Source organism: Vicia villosa, linkage group LG5, assembly GCF_029867415.1.
Source record: "Vicia villosa cultivar HV-30 ecotype Madison, WI linkage group LG5, Vvil1.0, whole genome shotgun sequence".
Classification (NCBI taxonomy): Eukaryota; Viridiplantae; Streptophyta; class Magnoliopsida; order Fabales; family Fabaceae; genus Vicia; species Vicia villosa.
Genome location: NC_081184.1, coordinates 155,850 through 176,298, shown reverse-complemented (window position 1 = coordinate 176,298; position 20,449 = coordinate 155,850). Strand labels below are relative to the sequence as shown.

At 31.2% G+C, this 20,449-nt stretch overlaps 3 protein-coding genes across 5 annotated transcripts; 2 read left to right on the top strand and 1 right to left on the bottom strand.

The window, feature by feature from the left end:
• Positions 1-398: 398 nt before the first annotated feature.
• LOC131601045 (ylmG homolog protein 1-2, chloroplastic-like) lies at positions 399-2,965 on the bottom strand. Its single transcript, XM_058872759.1, has 2 exons — positions 2,197-2,965; positions 399-739 (listed from the first exon to the last, which is right to left on the bottom strand). The coding sequence occupies exon 1, from the start codon at positions 2,883-2,885 to the stop codon at positions 2,211-2,213; it is 675 nt and encodes a 224-aa protein (XP_058728742.1). The 5' UTR covers positions 2,886-2,965; the 3' UTR covers positions 399-739; positions 2,197-2,210.
• Positions 2,966-7,586: 4,621 nt separating this feature from the next.
• On the top strand, positions 7,587-9,370 carry LOC131606070 (uncharacterized). Its single transcript, XM_058878354.1, has 5 exons — positions 7,587-7,953; positions 8,142-8,566; positions 8,734-8,815; positions 8,915-8,983; positions 9,074-9,370. Exons 1-5 carry the CDS (start codon positions 7,756-7,758, stop codon positions 9,323-9,325), a joined length of 1,026 nt encoding a protein of 341 aa, XP_058734337.1. The 5' UTR covers positions 7,587-7,755; the 3' UTR covers positions 9,326-9,370.
• A 4,277-nt stretch (positions 9,371-13,647) lies between these two features.
• LOC131601043 (serine/threonine-protein kinase BLUS1) lies at positions 13,648-20,207 on the top strand. 3 transcript variants are annotated; one of them, XM_058872755.1, is made up of 19 exons: positions 13,648-14,050; positions 14,307-14,731; positions 15,293-15,374; positions 15,466-15,534; positions 15,641-15,811; positions 15,921-15,986; positions 16,226-16,294; positions 16,374-16,487; positions 16,632-16,702; positions 16,908-17,120; positions 17,818-17,939; positions 18,030-18,124; positions 18,189-18,245; positions 19,028-19,177; positions 19,264-19,312; positions 19,397-19,446; positions 19,545-19,606; positions 19,693-19,744; positions 19,825-20,207. In XM_058872755.1, the coding sequence occupies exons 1-19, from the start codon at positions 13,853-13,855 to the stop codon at positions 19,828-19,830; spliced, it is 2,121 nt and encodes a 706-aa protein (XP_058728738.1). In that variant the 5' UTR covers positions 13,648-13,852; the 3' UTR covers positions 19,831-20,207. The 3 variants fall into 3 exon arrangements, with proteins under 3 accessions (XP_058728738.1, XP_058728740.1, XP_058728739.1); XM_058872757.1 differs by having other exon boundaries at positions 13,649-14,050; positions 18,189-18,230; XM_058872756.1 differs by having other exon boundaries at positions 13,650-14,050; positions 17,833-17,939.
• The last annotated feature ends 242 nt before the right edge of the window (positions 20,208-20,449 follow it).

Here is a 20,449-nt window from a genome sequence, read left to right as displayed (position 1 = left end):
CAGTAAAAAGCCACTAAACAACTTTCATGCCTAGTGAGCATAGAAAGATAAATTCAAGACAAGAATCACAACAAAACACTTGTATTTTAAAAACGCCCAATCAAATAGATGGGGCAAATAACATGTAATTCAAATAAATGATGATCCTACATAACAAAATCAAATTTTCTAGCAGAAATACAGGGACAGGCAAATTTTGTAGTTCCCTACCTTATCCCCTCCATTATCGAAGCCACCTAGCTTGATAAATTTTTCAACAATTATATCACAACTTAACATACATGAATCAGTGTAAGAAGTGATTCGTTAGATCATATTAGAAGTTGAACTCAAATAAAGAATATGATCAACAAAACTGAAATTGGCGTAGATGGCAAAACATTCATCGTGCGTCATAATTTCATAACCAATATCGAACGTGTATTTTATATTTATGCAAGAGCAAGATTACTGGCTTGCAAATTCTGCACAGAGCTTATAGCGAAGGAATTTCAATTAAGATACAACTAAACTATCCAACCCAACAACAAAATACAACATAAATTATTTGAAATTAAAATCCAATTACTTTCATAACCACATGCATAACTGCCAAAAATATATCAATCTGAAAAATTACACTGTATAGAGAAACCAAACTTAATCCTAAGCTTCTCGAGAACCTGCTTTTCAAAATTCTGCCAAAACGTTTTAGGACGATGCTTTGTCAGTCATGAGAACATTCTTCAGTAGCCCACACCTATCCAACCATAGTAGTAACATCCAAAATATTAAAACTGACAATACAAGATATAAGAATTAAGTAGTGAAGATTGTATGCAAAGACACCAATTAAGAGAAAAAATGGCATAAAAATATGAAATTCTACCATCATTAAGAGAGAACTTTCATAGATAGATAGATAGAGGATATACTATTCAAATTTCCGTGATATAATAAGCTATTAAGCATACGGAAACGTTCAGATTCCATGGCTAGCACAAATAAGCATGATATAAGAGTAAGGCCTCAATTCAGTCTTCAACCTCAAGTACCAATCCCTCCTACATAGTCCCTAGACTATATAAAAATAATAAGTCTCCAATATTTCATAAGTAGTCACTAAAATTTTGCTAAACCCTTGTCATGTTGGTCCCTAAGTTCCTGTCAATTGCCATGTCTAATTGTATGGTTTAACATGAAAGGTTTATCAAAATATATAGAGTAACACAAAAGACATTTCATATTGAAGTTATGTCTAGTGTCCGACATATGTGGTTACATTTTCTCAAGTTATTATTGGTGTCTAGAGTCTAACATATGTGGTCACATTTTCTCAAATTAGTATCGGTATCTAATGTTTGTACTTATGGGATTCATAGATGATAACTAAAATTGGGATTTAGTCAATATGTACGATCAATAGTGAATGTAAACACGTGTTAGAACGACTTTCCAACACCAACACATGTAGCATATATTTGGAATCAAGTTACAAACCACAATCTAATGCAATAAAACATGAAAGTATAAAAACTATTTAGAGCTTTTGTGTTTATGTGGTTTTCTAACGCAATTTTGATCAAAATGATGGACACCCAAACATATATGTAGTTACAATAACTCACATAAATACGTGAATGCTTGGATGCCCATCAATTCGATCAAAACTGTAGTAGAAAACCAATGTTGAGTCTAGTGTGAGGGCTTCATAAGCGGTAATTAAATTTGGGGCTTACTCAATATGCATAATAGACAGTGTTTGACACATGAAGGTTTTCCTATTGGCTACCCCAAATTTCAATACACAATAGCAATGTAGAGGCGCTATACCAATTTTTTGACGACAATAAAACACTTCCCTAGTTGGGGTTTACTCAATATGTATAATCAATAGTGTCCAAAACTTATTCAAACGAAACTAACACATGAGATTACAATAACACATTTCCAAATTCTCATATTATTACCGGCGTCTTGAAACTAACATGTGATTACAATAACACATTTCCATACTCTCATATTAGTACCCGTGTCTATGCATTTCCATATTCTCATATTATTACTCGCGTCTACGCATTTCCATATTCTCATATTATTACTGGTGTCTCCGTGTCAGTGTCGAGTCTAGTGTCAGAGATTCATATGTAATAACTAAACATGGGGATTACTCAACATAAAAATGAGAAATTAAAAAAGGAATGCAAAGTAATGTACCTGTGAGTGTAATTCTAAACAGGAACAGTGAGGAGACTGGCCAGAGTCCCCAAAACAGCAAAAGCAAGAAGAGGACTAATATCAAGAGTATCAAAAACAGGTGGAACAACATTCCTAAACAAACTAAGATAAGGATCACAAAGATCCCTAATTGCAGAAAGTGGCTGTCTCTCCCACGGAATATTCGGGAACCAACTCAGCAAAACCCTAACCAACAAAACACCACTGTAAATATCCAACCATTTCTTCAATCCCGCCGCCACAACCGCCAGCGGCGTGTTCAGGGAGCTCTGAGTACTCTTCCTCATTGCAGCAAAGAACAGCGACGACGACGAAGTTCCAATCGATAAACATAGTTCCGGCGGTGGAAGAATGTTGACAAAAGCTTTGATACATAAAGCCGCAATTCCGAATAGCGTGGTTATTGTTCGAGTGGAGCCAGAGAGATTAACGGTGTCGTCGTCGTTGATCGGAGATTGAGGTGACGGTGCTGCGGCGGTTACGGTGCAGGCGGTTACGGTGCAGGCGGTTACGGTGGTTTTAGGATTGTTTGAAATTGAAAAAGTTTTGGTTGGGCGTTTGGTTGGGATTAGGTTTGGTTGAAAAGCGAGAAGACGAGAAGAGGTTGAGAGGTGTGAAGTTACGGTCATGCCCATGCTCATACCCATTGTTGTTGCCATTGACGCCATTGTTGGTTAAGTGTAGTGAGTTCTCGAAACAATTTTTAGGGATTAGGTGTTTTTGTTGCTTCTCGCACTCTACGTTTCAATTTTACTTTTCAAATATCTTAATATTTCTTCTTCTCAATTTATTTATTTTTTAAAATATTTCAATATAATTAATTATTAATTACAATATTTTAATAAATAAAATAAAAATTATTAGTATAATATACATAATTGATAAGGTGTGTGAGGTAATATTGAGTGCGAGTTGTTACTATAATGGACAATTTATTAATATTAATGTGCATAGTAATAATAAAAATTTCAAAACAACATTTTTTTTTTAAATTATATTGTTTAAAAAATATATGTGTGCATGTTAACCATATAAGGGGAGAGACACTCATATGTCTTAATAGGTGTATAATAAATTGTGATGGTTAGGGCTTGCTCACGACAACAATAAACCTTGTAAGGTGGGTGATGTTTATAGTAGTTTGGAGGATATGTGTTGGGTGCTTAGTTATAAGCATATGAATTGTGATTTGTCCTTAACCTTAAGGTTGAGGTATTTTATATATATATATATATATATATATATATATATATATATATATATATATATATATATATATATATATATATATATATATATATATATATATATATCAATGAGTCTGGATAGTTGAAGTGATGGAAGATCAGTTCTTCCTTAAATTATGGGGGTGGTTACCCTCTATGACTCCCTTTCAGAGTTTGTTTATACTGGGACACGTCATTTCCATGTCTACTGAGAGTTAATACATATGGATCCAATATGTGAGTTAATACATATGGATAAATCTCAATTGATTAGCCAGTCACAGACGCCCAGGCGACCTCGTAACACATTTCGAGGGACTCTTAACTTTGTAGGGTGACTCGTACCTCGTAATTGTAGCCTCCCTTCATTTTCATGGATCATCCCCTCTTAGAGACCCAATAAATGTATACCACTACACAAATTATATCATTTAACAATGATATATCTTTTTCAGAGTTCTTCACAAAAACTTTAATTTTTAGATGAAAATGTATTATTTGTAACAGCAAAGAAGCACATCCAATCACTAAATCGTCTTCTTTTAAACTAAGGCATGTCTCAAAGACCTAATACACACACTTACGCGAATAACAAGAAGCACATTCGTTTACTAAATTCTTTTATGTTAAAGTAAGTCATGTTTCTAAGACCAAATACACACACTTGCAAATAACTAGAAGCACACTCATTCAAGTTTTTGCCACCGTGACATTTTTGTCGCCCTTTAACCTTAACAATCTGTAAATTTATTATACAACTGTCTCCTTCCGCCATGAATCTAACTAAAAATATCTATCATTATTATCCATTTTCTTAAACAACTTTTTTGCAAACCAGTTTCTCTCAACTTGCCTACACTATGATTTGATTGTTGGATATCCTTTCACCATACGGAATCCTTACTAATTTCTCTAACCATTTCTATATTTATCATTCCATATTCATCTGATATAATTTAAACCGTAACTCATTTATATCAATTTTACACCTCTAAAAATCTTATGTGTTTACTGTTGCTCTAATAAAAACAGTTTAAAAAAATAATAATTTTATAAATAGTATAGAGAAATTTTGAAAAAAGAACAAATTAACCCACAAACGCAATAATTTTTTAAAAAATCTATATCTATTTTTAATTTCTTAAAATTATTTTCTTTTTAGCCAAGAAATTGAGTTTAAGTTAATTAGTTTGAATTAAAATAAAGTCCTTCAAAATAATTATAGTTTAAATTCGCGTAGAATAATTTTTTAATTGATTTTACTTACCTCTCAATCAAATTTTAGACTTTTAAAGAGCTCAATTCCCCTAAAATCTAGAGAATTAATCCACACAAAAGTTGCTACCTATTTTTTTCTTTATACTTGAAATTTTGGCTCTTCTACTTTTTCTTTAATTTACGCTATTTTAATATATTTGTCACGTCATTTTCTAAAATCACAATCAAATACCAAATCGACAGTTAAACAGAGAATGGAAGTTCTCATTATTGACAGACCCTTTAAACCTTCAGCCAACCACATATCAATTGACATGGTATAGAATCTATGTAAGCAGTAGACAAAATACTCTTTTTAGTTCTTTATCTTATTCTCAGGACAATTTAGCTATGTTAAGCAATCGTAGATGTACTTATATAAAAGTAGCATCTATGACGGCGGTCAATAGAATTTATGTATTATATTTGTTATATAAATGATAGAGGTCATTCTCCTATAACAAATAGCACGAGTCAATGTTAGAACATGAAATGTTCTGATCAATATTCTTAGTTTTGATGATAACATTATATATGAATTTTGTATAAGACAATGTGGTACTCTAATTATTCATGATTTCCATTTTAGGAAAAGCCTAAGAGAGTATGCACAAAATCAGCATTCTGAAGCTCTGATGACTGAAGTTGCATCTACACCAACGCTGAAGACTCTGATATTCAAACGTTATTCTAATAGTCTGAGTCTAGAAGCAAGTACAAGATGAAAAGGCTACAACGTCAAATCTGTCTGACTGACAAAGGAACGTTAGAAACTACAAAAGGCAAAGTCAGCAAAAACAGTTGAAGCATGGCTCGAGGTAGTTGACAAAAGAGTGAAACATTAAATGCAGCAGTGTACAATTCACGCAAAGCATTAAATGCTACTCAACGGTCATATTTTCTCACTGCCTATATAAAGAAGTTCTGATGCTGAAGCAGCTAACAACTCTTGCTCCAAGTAACCTTACGCTGCCAAATTAACTCCAAACATTGTCACACAAAAACAACAAAAAACTTCATCTTCAACCTAACAAATTGTAATATCTTAGTGAGTTTTAGAACTTAATCTTAAGAGAAAAATCACTCGGTGATTATAGCTTATTAAGAAGCAAATTAAACTCTTGTAATATTATTTACATCTTTTGTAAAAGGAAATTCCTAGAGTGATCAAGTTGTGATCTGTATACTCTAGAAGGCTTGGAAGTTGTCTAAATGGAGAACCATTATAATCAAGATTGATTAGTGGATTAAATCCTCAATTGTGGTAAATCACTCTGTCAGGGGTGGACTGGAGTAGTTTGATTAACAACGAACCATGATAAAAATAACTGTGTGATTATTTTTTTATCTTTCAGTTTTAGAAACAACTCTTATTCAATCCCCCATTTCTAAGTTTTTTTCACTCCTTCAGTCAAACCAATGTGATCAATACTAAGTTAAGGAGACGAGATCATTACATCAATCAAGTCCTTCTTAATATTTTGGGACAAACTTATTGTCAACCCAAAGATCTTTTGATAAAGTGGAAAGTAGATTTGAATTGATGAAAGTTCATCAAGTACTAATCCTAACCTAATTGAACAAGATGAATCATCATGCAATTGATCCAAAAAGAAAAAGAAAGAGAAGGAGATGGAGAGATTGGACAAGATAAAATCAAGCAAAGATTAATAAACCAAATTGGATCTCAACTAGGTCAAACTTCATCAAAATAAATCATTCATTTTTGTTGATTTGGCCTTTTAGACCTATTAGCACCCAAGTTCTATTGATGTTGATGAAATTTATGACCAAATAAGTCACAATCCAATACAATCAGCAACCAAACAAGTCACAACATAATTAAACACAATTAAACAAATAAAACTATTTTTAATGATTTTTTAAAATGAAAATAAGAGAGAAAATAGCAAAGTATATTTAAAACATCAAACAAAAATCAAATAAAATCACCATAGATCAGAAAGCCATCATTGAATCTTATACAATTTTTTTCATAATTTTTTAATACATAAATGAATTTTTCAACTATTTAAAATGCATGAAACAAAAAAATAGATGAAAAGTAATATAATTTCCGAGAAATGTGTAAAACTAATCATTTATATCCATCAAGTTCTTTCATATTACTATTTTATAAGTGATCAAAGTAATATAATTGTATCCATTGATGTTATTTTGTTTTTTCTTTTTTAACTAATATATTAATGAATTACCATTATAAATACTATTCCATATTTAAATATAATTTATGGTACAATCTTGATATTTATATCCATTATAATTATAAGAGGATTGATTTTTATTTTTTTTTAAATTTGATTTACATATTTTGTATTATTAAAAATGAAGATTATACTGAAGTAAGAAGTAAATGGACGCGGTTATTCTTTTTATGACAAAATCAATTATTTTAAAAATTAATATATAAAATAAATATTATTTTATATTATATTACACTTTTTGTATAATTGATGAAATGACATATAAAATGTGTTAGTTATTATACACTTAGTATAAAAATCATTTACAATGTCACAAATTCATATAAAGCTATGTTCATACTAACAGATTGAAATTTCTAAATTTATTTGTATGATATGGTAGAATGATATATCTATTAAACTCTTATATTATAATATATTTAATTAATTAATTCTTTTTTATAAATACGTAAGGAAGCTGGTTGCATAAAAAGAGAGGATGGGTGGCAGGGTAGCAAAACAGAACTCTCCCCTGTTTACGGACACCCATTAAAGCCTGAAGAAATAAATATAAATAATAATAACAATAATAATAATAATAAAGATTAAAAAAGAAAATAAATAAAAAAACAAATCACAATATTACAATTCAAAATATATTCATTTGATTCCTCTCACGAGAAATATGCGGCATTCACCCATTACATTCAAATACGTTATGTAATACTTTTTTTTCCCTTTCTCATTCATTCATTCATGTATTACTCCATCGTCCCTCTTTTGGTTTTGTTTTCTTCTTCATCATCCTCATTGCATCACCACCATTGTGAGTACTTTCATCACCGATCAACATGAAGGATAAAGATAAAAACAAAGACAAGGCAAACGAAACCGAGAAGAGAAAGTATCCTACCGGCGCCAAACATTACCTTCTCCACGAAGAGATTGGACAAGGCGTTAGTGCTTCCGTTCGTCGTGCTATTTGTGTTCCTTTCGACGAGGTCGTTGCCATCAAGATTCTCGACTTCGAACGTGACAGATGTGATCTGGTAATCCTTCATTTAATCAAATGCACCTTCAATTACCGTTATAAATTAGTTATGGAAATCTCTAAAACCTTCCCTAATTGCATTCATTTGGAGGATATATAATTTAGAAAAATTACTAATAAAATTTTAATTTCTTAATTTCTAATTAGTGATTAATTATTAATTAGCGGAATAACGGATGAATGCAGAATAATGTGTCTCGTGAAGCGCAAACGATGGTACTAGTGGACCATCCTAATGTATTGAAATCATATTGTTCATTCGTGAGCGATCATAATCTCTGGGTTGTGATGCCATATATGGCGGGAGGTTCGTGTTTTCATATATTGAAAGTTGCACATCCTGAGGGATTTGAAGAGGTTGTTATTGCAACCATACTTAAAGAGGTATTGAAGGGTTTAAAGTATCTTCATCATCATGGTCATATTCATCGAGATGTTAAGGCTGGTAATATTTTGATCGATTCTCACGGTGCGGTTAAGCTCGGCGATTTTGGTGTTTCGGCATGTGTTTTTGATTCCGGTGATCGGCAACGGTCGAGGAATTCTTTTGTTGGAACTCCTTGTTGGATGGCACCTGAGGTTATGGAGCAATTGCATGGCTATAATTTCAAGCATGTTCTTCCTCTCCTTTCTAAAATAATAACCATATTCCCTTTCTAAATACTAATTTCTTACCCTTTTCAAAATTTTCTTCAATAATACCTATGATTGTTGTGTTGCAACCCTCATAGCTTATTGACAATGCTAACATTAATTTACTTCAAAATGAATCTTCCAGAGCTGACATTTGGTCATTTGGCATAACTGCATTGGAGCTTGCCCACGGTCATCCTCCCTTTTCAAAATATCCACCTTTGAAGGTGTGTGAGCATGACTGGTATAAAATTATTTGCAGTAAGAAAGTACATAGTATTTTATCTCATTTTTGTTTAGTTTAAATTCATAATTGAACTTTCTAGGTACTACTTATGACTTTGCAAAATGCACCCCCTGGCCTTGACTACGAAAGTGATAAGAAGTTCTCTAAGGTGATGCCATCTTTTACTGATTGCTTGCAAGAAAATTCAACTCTTCTATGACTTTTTCCACATAATATTTTATTCTTTGTTTCTTCCCAGTCGTTTAAGAAGATGATTTCTTGTTGTTTGGTTAAAGATCCTTCAAAACGATCATCTGCTAAAAAGTTGTTAAAGCATTCCTTCTTTAAGCAAGCACGTTCCAGTGATTATATTTCACACACACTTTTGGAGGGGTTGCCTGCTCTGGGTTCTCGCATGAAGATTCTAAAAGATGCTTTATCCTTCCAATCCATTTCTTCTAATTTGAGAGCTAGATCAAGATCATATCGAGCTTTCCTTTCTTCCTCCTAAAGTTACCCAACATAATGGTCTTAATGTATTATATATTTATTTGTTATTAAAAGAAATCATTTTTTATGATTAATCATTTATTTTATGTAATTGCAATTTAACCCTTTTTGCATTAATGATTTTTCTCCTCTAACCCTGTCCTATGTTTTCTAAGCAGAAAGTCCCTACGCATTGTACAATTTATAATTTTTACAAATTAATGTTTTTACTTTTGACAATAAAATATTTATCACTATTATGATTTAATTTTCTTAAATTTTCACATTTTAATTTTTCTCACGGCAAACTCACTTTATTTGCCTATCAAATCTATTAAATATAAAAAGTACTATTTAAATTCCTAAAATTTATACCGAAAGAATACTAACAAATGCTAAATTATATAAATATTAACATTGACCCTAAAAAATAACACCAATACTTACATTAAATATTATTCGTCGTATTTATAAGGTGAATAATATTTTTTTAAAAAAAATTTTTTTAAATAAAAAATATTTTTAAAATTACTTTGTTACACAAATTTAAAGTTTTGGCATTAATCAATTTTATCATTATGTTAACCATAAAAATATCCATAGTTTACCACTTATTTTCTTTATAATTTATTAATGGCTTTATGTACTTTATTAACTAATAAAAATATAATATTAACCATTTTTATACATTAAATTATAATATGTCTCAATCAATATTTACACTATATTAATCATCTTTATTTTTTATTATTTAAGGTGTTTTTATAACTCGAAGGTTGGGAATACCATTATTGATAGGATTGTTAACCGTGGTTGGATCAAGATGAAGCTTCGTAGTCACTTAGCTTCTTTACTTATGTAGCTTCCTTTTAGTCTCGTGTGATAGCTGGACCTATGGGTCGCATTTGTACTAAACAGTTTTTTGATATAATATATCTTCCTATTATTTCAAAAAAAATAAGATCCAAGTTTTTTAGTATTGTTTATTTTAAATTTAAGAAATCAAGCATTTAGTATCAATCCATCTTTTGTTTTGCAAAACTATTTCAATTTTTTCTGGGCATTATTTTATGATGAGTTTAAGAAGATCAACTCCATTACAACTACAACAAGAGGGAAACTGCAAAACACAACGGCGAGATGGTTGAGTTCACAGCGGCGAAATATCTGAGTTCACGACGGTCAGAGATTTGAAAAATTTGAGTCCCAATCGCTAGATATTTGAGTTCGCGGTGGCGCTAAATCTAAGTTCACGGTGACGATAGGGCAAATAAAATTTTTAGGTGAGGAATAAGAACAATAAAAATATCTAAATTTTTTAAACGTGTTTGAGGTGTGAGAATAAATGAGTATTTAAATATTTGAGTGATATAAGAGAATATCTAAGTTTTTTAACCACAAAAAATACATAATTTCAACCTTTTGATCTGCACCTTTAAAAAAATTAATTAACACATGTTGCATATCCAGAAGGAGGATTGGAAAACTAGACATTTTTTTAAATGGAGCAGATACGGACTCCCCATGGACATTTGTTAGCATTTTCCATAATATTAAAATGTAAATTTATGGTAAAATGACAATGTTATTTTGTACCATTTTTATTATACAATAATCATTACACTTTTTTGTAATTGATAAAAGTACATAAAAATTGTTAGACGACGAGACCTTATCTAGAAGGATGAATAGATCCCCTTATTCAAAATTATAAGTTTTAAGATTTTTGAAAAGAATTTAAATTTTGGCCAACGAAAATTTCGCATTTAGATTGAAAGTCGTTAAAATATGCCTACCGAATTTTCCCGCATGTAATTCTAGTTAAATTAAATAGAATTAGTATTTCATTTTTTTATTTCTCAGTTTACATTTTTATAATGTTATTGTAAATTTAACTAAAAACTAAAAAAAAAAAAAATACATGTTGACGACAGACCAACTGAAGCAAGCATATATCAAAGGCACATGCGCCAATGAATGCATAGAACGCCATACATAGGCACCAATTGGTCCAACGCTCTTTCTGAGAGCCATAAGAGCATCTCCAATGGTGCAACCCATTTTTGGGTTCTTTATGGGTCCCACTAGCCACATCATCTTAAAATAATTTTTATAATTTTTATTTTAATTGTATAATTCTAAAAAGTTATTATTGGGCCCACAACTTTACCTCATAAACTAATTTGATTGGGTACCACAATTTTTTCATAGTTGCATTGCAATGCAATGGTACTATGATGTGGCATGTCTAGGTGGAGAACTTATTAGAAGGAACTACCATTGGAGATGGTCTAACATAAGTGGCAATTGCTTTTTATTGCAATTTTTAGAAATTAAGTTAAATTAGATGTTTATTTTGAAAAGAGTGAAGACCCATTTTGGTCCCTCACAAAAACTTCAGAACCTAAATTAGTTCTCCATAATAAAAAGGACCCGATTTAATCTCTTACAAAATATAACCGGGTCATATTAGTCTTTCCGTAAATATTTTTTTCAAACCAGTTTTTTCTTCTACTTTTAAACCGTGACTGGACCCTCAAATCGTATTTTATTTTTCATTTTTCATTTTTTTATATACTAAATTGATTTTTATTTTTAATTTCGATTTTATTTTTAAGCAATTCAGATTTTAAAATACAAAAAAAAAAAATTGTTCTAAAAAGGAATCGAACTCAAGACATTTTAGTCACATCATATGCCTTTACCACTATGCCAACGTACACTGGTGACAAATAATTCGCATGATTTACAGTAATATTAAACAATTCTAAATTTAAAATATAAACTATAAAATTTGTACTCATGAGGTCTCAAACTCAAGTCCCTTCAAATTTAATGATAGTCATTTCACTGTAAATATGAAAAGTGATCTAAGAGCGGGTGAATCAGTTAGATTAATCAGTATTAGTGAATTTTTCTCGATTATGAATGTTAACAATGTTGTTCTAATTTTTTTGAAATTGTTATAATAGTTTCAAAAAAAATCAAAACATTGTTAACATTCATTATCGAGAAAAATTCACTAATATCAATTAATTTAATTCATGCAACCCTCTTAGATTACTTTTCATATTTACAATAAAATGACTACTATTTAATTTGAAGGGACTTGGGTTTGAGACCTCGTAGGTACCAAAATTTATGTTTTTTTTTAAATTCAGAATTGTTTAATATTACTATAAATCATGTCAATTATTTGTCATCAATGTATGTTGACATAGTGGTAAAGGCATAGGATGTGACCTAAATGTCTTGAGTTCAATTCCTTCTTAGAACAAATCTTATCTTTTTTATATTTTAAAATCTGAATTGTTTAAAAATAAAATTGAAATTAAAAATAAAAATCAATTTAGTATTTAAAAAATGAAAAATAAAAAATAAAATACGACTTGGCGCTCTAGTCACGGTTTAAAAGTAGAAGAAAAAACCGGTTTGAAAAAAATATTTACATAAAGACTAATATGACCCGGTTATATTTTGTAAGGGATTAAATCGGGTCCTTTTTTTGTGGAGGACTAATTTGGGCTCTGAAGTTTTTGTAAGGGACCAAAATGAGTCTTCACTCTTTTGAAAAAAAATGCTTACTCAGGTATTAGGTATTTTACTAGTTAACTATAGTAATCAATATTTTAAAAAATAAGACCGAATTGGAGGTTGGATTAGGAATCGAAGATGGAATTAATTGGGTTAATCTTTCAAATATTTAAACCAAAAGAACCGGAGTCGATTTTATAAAATCGTCATGCTAACCATTTTCATCAAATTAACCATTTTTTTTATATTTTTTATTAAATATATTGTATTGTTTATTTTTTATATTATATTTTATTTAAGTTAAGTATTCTTAGTTAGTTATTATATTCTATGATTTTAATTTTAGTTTGGATTAGCTTAAGTGTACGTAATTCTTTAATTTGTTTAAATTATTTTTAAATAAAAATTGAAATGAATCAAAATGTGAAATTATGTTGTGTTATTATATTTTCTATTGATATTGTTATATTGAGTTTATAATAAATTTTTAAAATATTTTTAAAATATATAAATTTAGCTGATTGAATCAATTAAACTTTAAACCGAAAATTTTACCAGTTGGATCTCAACCCCATTTTTAAAACATAATAATAATATAAGACGTAAAGAAGAAAAAGACGGTTGAAAAAAAAAAGAGAGAGAAAAGGTGGCGGGTGATAGCAAAACAGAACACTCCCCTGTTTGCGGTCATCCAATAAAGCCAGATGAAGCTCATAAAAATTATAATTATAATAATAATAATCAAAATTAAAAAAGAAAAAGAAAAAAAAAACAAATCACAATAAAGAAAAAAAAAATATTGATTTGTTTGATTTCACGAGAAATCTGCGGAATTACCAAATACATTCAATTTATATCATTACGTATCACTACCGATACCTTTTTTTTCCTTTCTCATTCATTCATTCATTACTCCATTCACTCTTTTCTTTTCTTCTTCATTCTCATCGCACCACCATTCTCCGGCCACCGTAACTGCCATCACCTCCGTGAGTACTTTTCATCACCGATCAACATGAAGGATAAGGATAAAGACAAGGACAAGGAAAAGGAAACTGAGAAGAAAAAGTATCCTATCGGCGCCGAACATTACGTTCTCCATGAAGAGATTGGACAAGGCGTTAGTGCTTCCGTTCATCGTGCTATTTGTGTTCCTTTCAACGAGATCGTCGCCATCAAGATTCTCGACTTTGAACGTGACAACTGCGATCTGGTATAATCATCATTCATCACAATCGTTTTCGTTTTAATGCAGCTTCAATTACCGTTGTAAATTCGTTATGGAAATCTCTAAAACCTTCCGTAATTGCATGCACTTTGAGAACGCGATTTAGAATTATTGTTAATACGATTTTAATTTCCTAATTTCTGATTAATGTTTAATGAAGGATGATTAGTGATTAATGATTAATTATTATTGATTAATTAATGTGATAGTTATTAATTAGATGAAAAACGGATGAATGCAGAATAATATATCTCGTGAAGCGCAAACGATGGTACTAGTGGACCATCCTAACGTATTGAAATCACACTGTTCATTCGTGAGCGATCACAATCTATGGGTTGTGATGCCGTTTATGGCGGGTGGATCGTGTCTTCATATATTGAAAGCTGCACATCCTGAGGGATTTGAAGAGGTTGTTATTGCGACCGTGCTTAGAGAGGTGTTGAAGGGTTTAGAGTATCTTCATCATCATGGTCATATTCATCGGGATGTGAAGGCTGGTAATGTTTTGATTGATTCTCGCGGTGCCGTTAAGCTCGGCGATTTCGGTGTTTCGGCTTGTCTTTTTGATTCCGGTGATCGGCAACGGTCGAGGAATACTTTTGTTGGAACTCCTTGTTGGATGGCACCTGAGGTTATGGAGCAATTGCATGGTTATAACTTCAAGTATGTTCTTCCTCTCTTAATTTCTTGTATCATATATGATAAATTAATAACCCTATTCCTTTTTTAAATAAATACTTATTGCTTATTTGAAGATGACAATTTTATACCATAAATGGCATGACAACCCATAGATTATGATCAAAATATGAAGGATTTTCAGTCATTATTAATTGATTTAATTTTCTGGAATATATCAATGATGGTGATTGCAATGTTACAATTTTCTGCAATATTAATGATCCTGATTCAATAGTGCACGATTTTTATTGTTATTTGACTACAATTTTTAGTAATTTATTAAAATTGTAGCTGTACAATGTACATTTATTATTTAACCAGCTAGAATTTTCTGCAATGATATCAATGATTGTGTACTTGTGTTGCAACCCCTCATTCTAAAATCGTGTTTAAAATCTTGTCATCCAAATAGGAGTGTGGTCCGTTTGCCTTCTATTTCTATATAAACGTTTTGAATAGATTTGAATATATTATACTAGAACTTTAACTACCTTTGTTTATTGACAATGCTAACATTAATTTACTTCAAAATTAATCTTCCAGAGCTGACATTTGGTCATTTGGCATAACTGCATTGGAGCTTGCCCACGGTCATGCTCCTTTTTCAAAATATCCACCTTTGAAGGTGTGTGTGCATGTACAAAATTATTTGCAGAAAGTACATAATATTTTATCTCATTTTTTGTTTAGTTTAATTTCATAATTGAACTTTCCAGGTACTACTTATGACTTTGCAAAATGCACCCCCTGGCCTTGACTACGAAAGTGATAGGAAATTCTCTAAGGTCAGCTCAGCTCAGTTTGATTCCACCTTTTACTGATTGCTTGCAAACAAATTCAGCTCCTCTATGACTTTTTCCAGCTAATATTTTATTCTTTATTTCTTTCCAGTCGTTTAAGCAGATGATTGCTTGTTGTTTGGTAAAAGATCCTTCCAAACGACCATCTGCTAACAGGTTGTTAAAGCATTCCTTCTTTAAGCAAGCACGCTCCAATGATTATATTTCACGCACACTTTTGGAGGGGTTGCCTGCTTTGGGTGCTCGCATGGAGATTCTAAAGGTTGCTTCCACTTTAATTTAACACATCTTATATATTTATATTCCCTCCTATCCACCCCTGTTATGATATATTATTATAATATTTATTTGAGGTGATTTTTCTGTCACAGAGAAAAGAAGAAGACATGCTTGCACAAAAGAAAATGCCTGATGGGAAGATGGAGGAATTATCACAGGTACCAAAATACAATGTCTTAGTACTGTATTGCTTCCCCATTTACTTAATTGAACTCAACATGTCCCATAAGATAATACACCTTTTTTAAAATTCTACTGTGTGTATATGCTGTACACAATGAAGTATTATAAATGGGTTGGATTATTATCTTTTCTCTTTTGAGGGCTATTTTCTCATTGTTACTATTGGATTGCAATCTTATAACATTGTTATGATGTGTTTAATCCCCTGCTGTAGAGTGAATACAAACGAGGCATTAGCGGTTGGAACTTTAATCTTGAAGATATGAAGGCCCAGGCTTCTTTGGTACAAATCATGTCCAATATTACACTTTTTACTCACTACTCTAGTCAAAATGTTCTAATTATAACTTTTATTTCTCTAGATCAACGATTTTGACGATGCTATATCAGATATCAGTTATGTGGGTAGTTCATCTTCATTATCAACTCTTGATGGACAAGATAAGCAACAGCAAACTCGTCAAACAGTTAACTTGGTATGGTATTTACAAATTCATTTTGTATAATAGGATTGGGATTATTTGCATTATATTTTTATAAATATAGCTTAATTTTCCTTCTTTATTTCATTTCGCTTATTTTTTATTGCTAATTTTGTACTAATGACTAATTCTTTATAGGAGGAAATTGATGAAATGCATACTCCATCAGCTTCTGTTCCGGTAGTAGATTCCACGGTAAATGATGCCAAGTATGTCTCTAACGCGTGTTTGATGTTAAATTATTGAATAGTTATACTTTTGAAATACTCAAACTCCTAGAACTTTTTTTTTTTACATCATGTGCTAATGCTGGCATGGGATATTTTATTTAAAAATGCCTTTCTGTCTTTACAGCTAGAAATAGAACTTTTGTTAACATTATGGATCAATGCTTTTTTATCTTGCCATTTCCAGGACTAAGATTGAAAAATGTGATGATGACTCTAGTATCACCAGTTCAAGCCACGAACCACAAACTTCTTCTGGGCCAGATGATCATGTGGACCATAGTTTAGGTGAAAAATGTAATGTAGAAAATGGTGGAAGCGTGGCTGTCCCTTCTCATCACAGAAGAGCTTCATCAAGCATATTACCGGAAGTTACTCTTCCACCTATTCGGGCAGAAAGGTGAATACTTTAATTATGCATCGAGTTCATTTAATTTAATTTTGAATTAAATAATCTTTTAATATTTTTTTCCAGAAAACTTCATAGTTATAGTTAATATTTAACCCCTCCTGTTGGTTTTGTCACCCCAATAAAAACATGGGCCCAAACAAAAGGAATAAACCAACTCCAATTTGGCTGTATAGATGCTCTTATTTTCCTTTAGTATTCAGAAGATAGAGAATGTTTCAAAAACGTTGATGGTTTTCAATCATTTATATTTCACTCCACACTTTGATTATTAATATATGTGATTCCATCATAAATCATAAATATTTCAAAATTATAAAAATATATCTAAATGTATTATTTTGTCGAAATAACAGTCATTTTGATTATTTAATTTATTTTGCATTAATTAGTTTAGTCCTCAAATATGTCTTATGTTAGTCAATTTAGTCTATAAAATTTCTAACAAAATTAAAATTGTAACAAGAAAAAAGAATTACTAACAAAATAGACATTTGGAGACTTGTGTGTAATATGGTTACATTCAAAGCTATTTTTGTCTAGATAGCTACTCGAATACCTCAACTTTTATTTTATTTTATTTCTCAATTATTTTTTAAATTAACACAAACCAATATGTTTAATATTTACAAACATTGTTTAAGGAAATCAAGCACTTCTCTAATCTATCATCAGCTTTAATATTTAGCAATATAAATGACAGTGAGAAGCTACCAATTCTGCCTGTCTCAAATGCCAATGCAACTTCAGTTCCCCAGAACGGAGAAGATGTGCTGACTGAACTTCCTTCAAAAGTCTCAAAATCATCAGGTACCTTCCCATCAAGTTTTGTGCTCTTGAAGTCCTTAAGCATCACTATTCACTCCTGCATTTCTTTCTAACTAATCACTTCTGTGGCAGCTAATTCTGATGACACTGATGATAAAGCAAAGGTACCAGTTGTTCAACAGAGAGGACGTTTTAAGGTTACATCCGAGAACGTTGACCCGGAAAAGGTAAGAAATAACTTGTACTGATAATTCATCTTTCTTGGAGACTGAATAGTAAGGTTTCTTTCAGGTCACCCCTTCTCCTGTACTGCAAAAGAGTCACAGCATGCAGGTTGGTTGTTTAGAGGTTTGCATCACTGCCACCTACTCTTCTTTAGGTGGGGGAAACCCCCAAAAATATATGTTCTTCTCTAAGCTAAGCTTTTGATGCCCGAGTTGTATTTTCCTCTTGCACATAGATTTCAAAGATATGTTGACTGTATCTTAATAATAGTTAGAGGCACACAAATTTCTAACTTCACATCTAATTTATGGAGGATACACAAAAAAACCAGTTCTCACTGTTAGAGGCGCAAGTCTGTTACGTGCATGTTTAGTTGGCTGTTAGTTTGATTAAAGTAACACAGTTCCACAGTGGTTTTACGAAATTCACGGTTATTCCAAACATTCACTAAAAAAAGTCAACCATTTGAATTTGAAGTATATGATTGCTTGTTAAAAGTAAAGTATGCTAAACCTTAACTTAGTTATTTAAACTTGTGATGATTTAAAGATTGAGCCTAACTTGGTAAACAGAATGAAGTTTGAGGTTGACTCATTCATCATTTATGTTTTGATTACATTTTTTAAATTTGACTCATAAAATTGAGCTTGTTTGTCTAGTGAAATAAAAGAATTCGACATACATTTAATGACTCCAACTCATATGAATACATTTCTATTAATGAGTGCTAATGACGTTAAAGAATGAAGAAATAAAAAAATGACTCAAAAGTAGAACATTTGATATACTCTTAACTTAAAAACTGCACTTTTCCTTTAATGTTTTTGAATTTCTTAATATTTATACCCATACCCATAGCAGGAGGGTATAACTCCTAATTTATTGAAACATTTTATGGGTTGCAGTTCATAGGCCAGCATAATGCTCCTGCTATTCATTCACCTTTACCGCTATTATCAACAATATCTGATGCTGCTAGTAGTACATCAAATATTTCTGTCTGTTCTCTGTTCCCAGTATTGCACTCTGTGCTGCAGACAAATATTCTTCAGAGGGTATGTTCAGTCTTATATGATTCTATTCTATACCCTCCTGCTAATATCCAAGAGTAACTGTTTTTTTTTTGTTTGACATTAAACAGGAAACCATTCTGACTTTAATGAGGCAAATTACTGCTGGTGAATCTCCTGGTGCGATCTCTATCTATTGATTTTATTAACCTTTTCATTAATTTCTCTTATTCCTCTTATATTAATAATTTGTCAACTGTGCAGCTGATACCACAACTACCCCGGCACATATAGCAACAATGGAGAAATCCTTGGTATGCATTTTAGAATATATGTATAACTTATATGATGTACTTGTCAAAAGTGAATTCTCAAAGTCAACTTATTATTTGAATGCCTTTCATTATTGCAGCTTGAATCATGTCACGACAGGGAAAAGGAATTACTTCATGAGATAACTGATTTGCAGTGGAGGTATTGTAATATAAAAGTTAGTTGGATTGGATTATATGCTATGATATTAGCGGCTTACTCCTTAACCCTGCTTTGTATCATCTTAGGCTCATATGCGCCCAGGAAGAGCTTCAAAAATTGAAAACAGATAATGCTCAGGTAGAATCAAACATATTCTAAGATCCTTTTGTGAATAATTGATTTCACATTCTAACTTGTTCTGTCTTGTAAAATAATAGGTATGATTGGATTGTTGAAATGGATACTTGAATTAGGATTTCAGAAGTGATTCTGTTGCTTAAGTGGATACTTGGATTTTGCTTAAATCTAAGTTCTTCTTGAGATCTTAAATACGTTAAGGTGCAAGGAGAGAGGAGAATTGTGACCAATAGAACATCCATTTACTAGATATCGACTACTATATTACTTTTAGGTAGCTCCTTGGTAGTGCAGATTCGTTGTTCATAATTAATTTTTGTAAATGATTTTAGTGTTATTTCCTTCTTGTAAATTATAGTGCACGTGCGGGAAACTTTCTGAACCTACAATTTTCGTCTCTAGAACTCATTCAATGCTACTTGATGCTATATATTCTTGAAGGTTAAAATACTATTAGAATGTACTGCTCTTTTTTGTCTTGGTGGCTTAAGAATGTAAGACTTGCTATTCATTGAGTGAAACATGAAATTTTTTTTTTTTTTTGCAAGGCCAAAGAAAACATTTTTATTAATCAAAAGGCATAAGGGATGCCACTGAACCAATTACATCAAAATCCAAATGAGTGAACACCATACATTTGCTTACTAAACAGTAGATAAAGGTCATTGCTAAAAGCTTGTAACAGCAGACCAAAACCACAACCAG

What these genes read in the sequence shown, in the direction of transcription:
- LOC131601045 (XM_058872759.1), bottom strand. Translation starts at nt 2,885, where the DNA reads ATGGCGTCAATGGCAACAACAATGGGTATGAGCATGGGCATGACCGTA.
- LOC131606070 (XM_058878354.1), top strand. Translation starts at nt 7,756, where the DNA reads ATGAAGGATAAAGATAAAAACAAAGACAAGGCAAACGAAACCGAGAAG. An exon ending in TTGCATGGCTATAATTTCAA is followed by an intron (nt 8,567 to 8,733) that starts GCATGTTCTTCC and finishes TGAATCTTCCAG; the next exon opens with AGCTGACATTTGGTCATTTG. An exon ending in CAAAATATCCACCTTTGAAG is followed by an intron (nt 8,816 to 8,914) that starts GTGTGTGAGCAT and finishes TGAACTTTCTAG; the next exon opens with GTACTACTTATGACTTTGCA.
- LOC131601043 (XM_058872755.1), top strand. Translation starts at nt 13,853, where the DNA reads ATGAAGGATAAGGATAAAGACAAGGACAAGGAAAAGGAAACTGAGAAG. An exon ending in CCACCTATTCGGGCAGAAAG is followed by an intron (nt 17,121 to 17,817) that starts GTGAATACTTTA and finishes TTTAATATTTAG; the next exon opens with CAATATAAATGACAGTGAGA. An exon ending in CAACAATGGAGAAATCCTTG is followed by an intron (nt 19,447 to 19,544) that starts GTATGCATTTTA and finishes TCATTATTGCAG; the next exon opens with CTTGAATCATGTCACGACAG.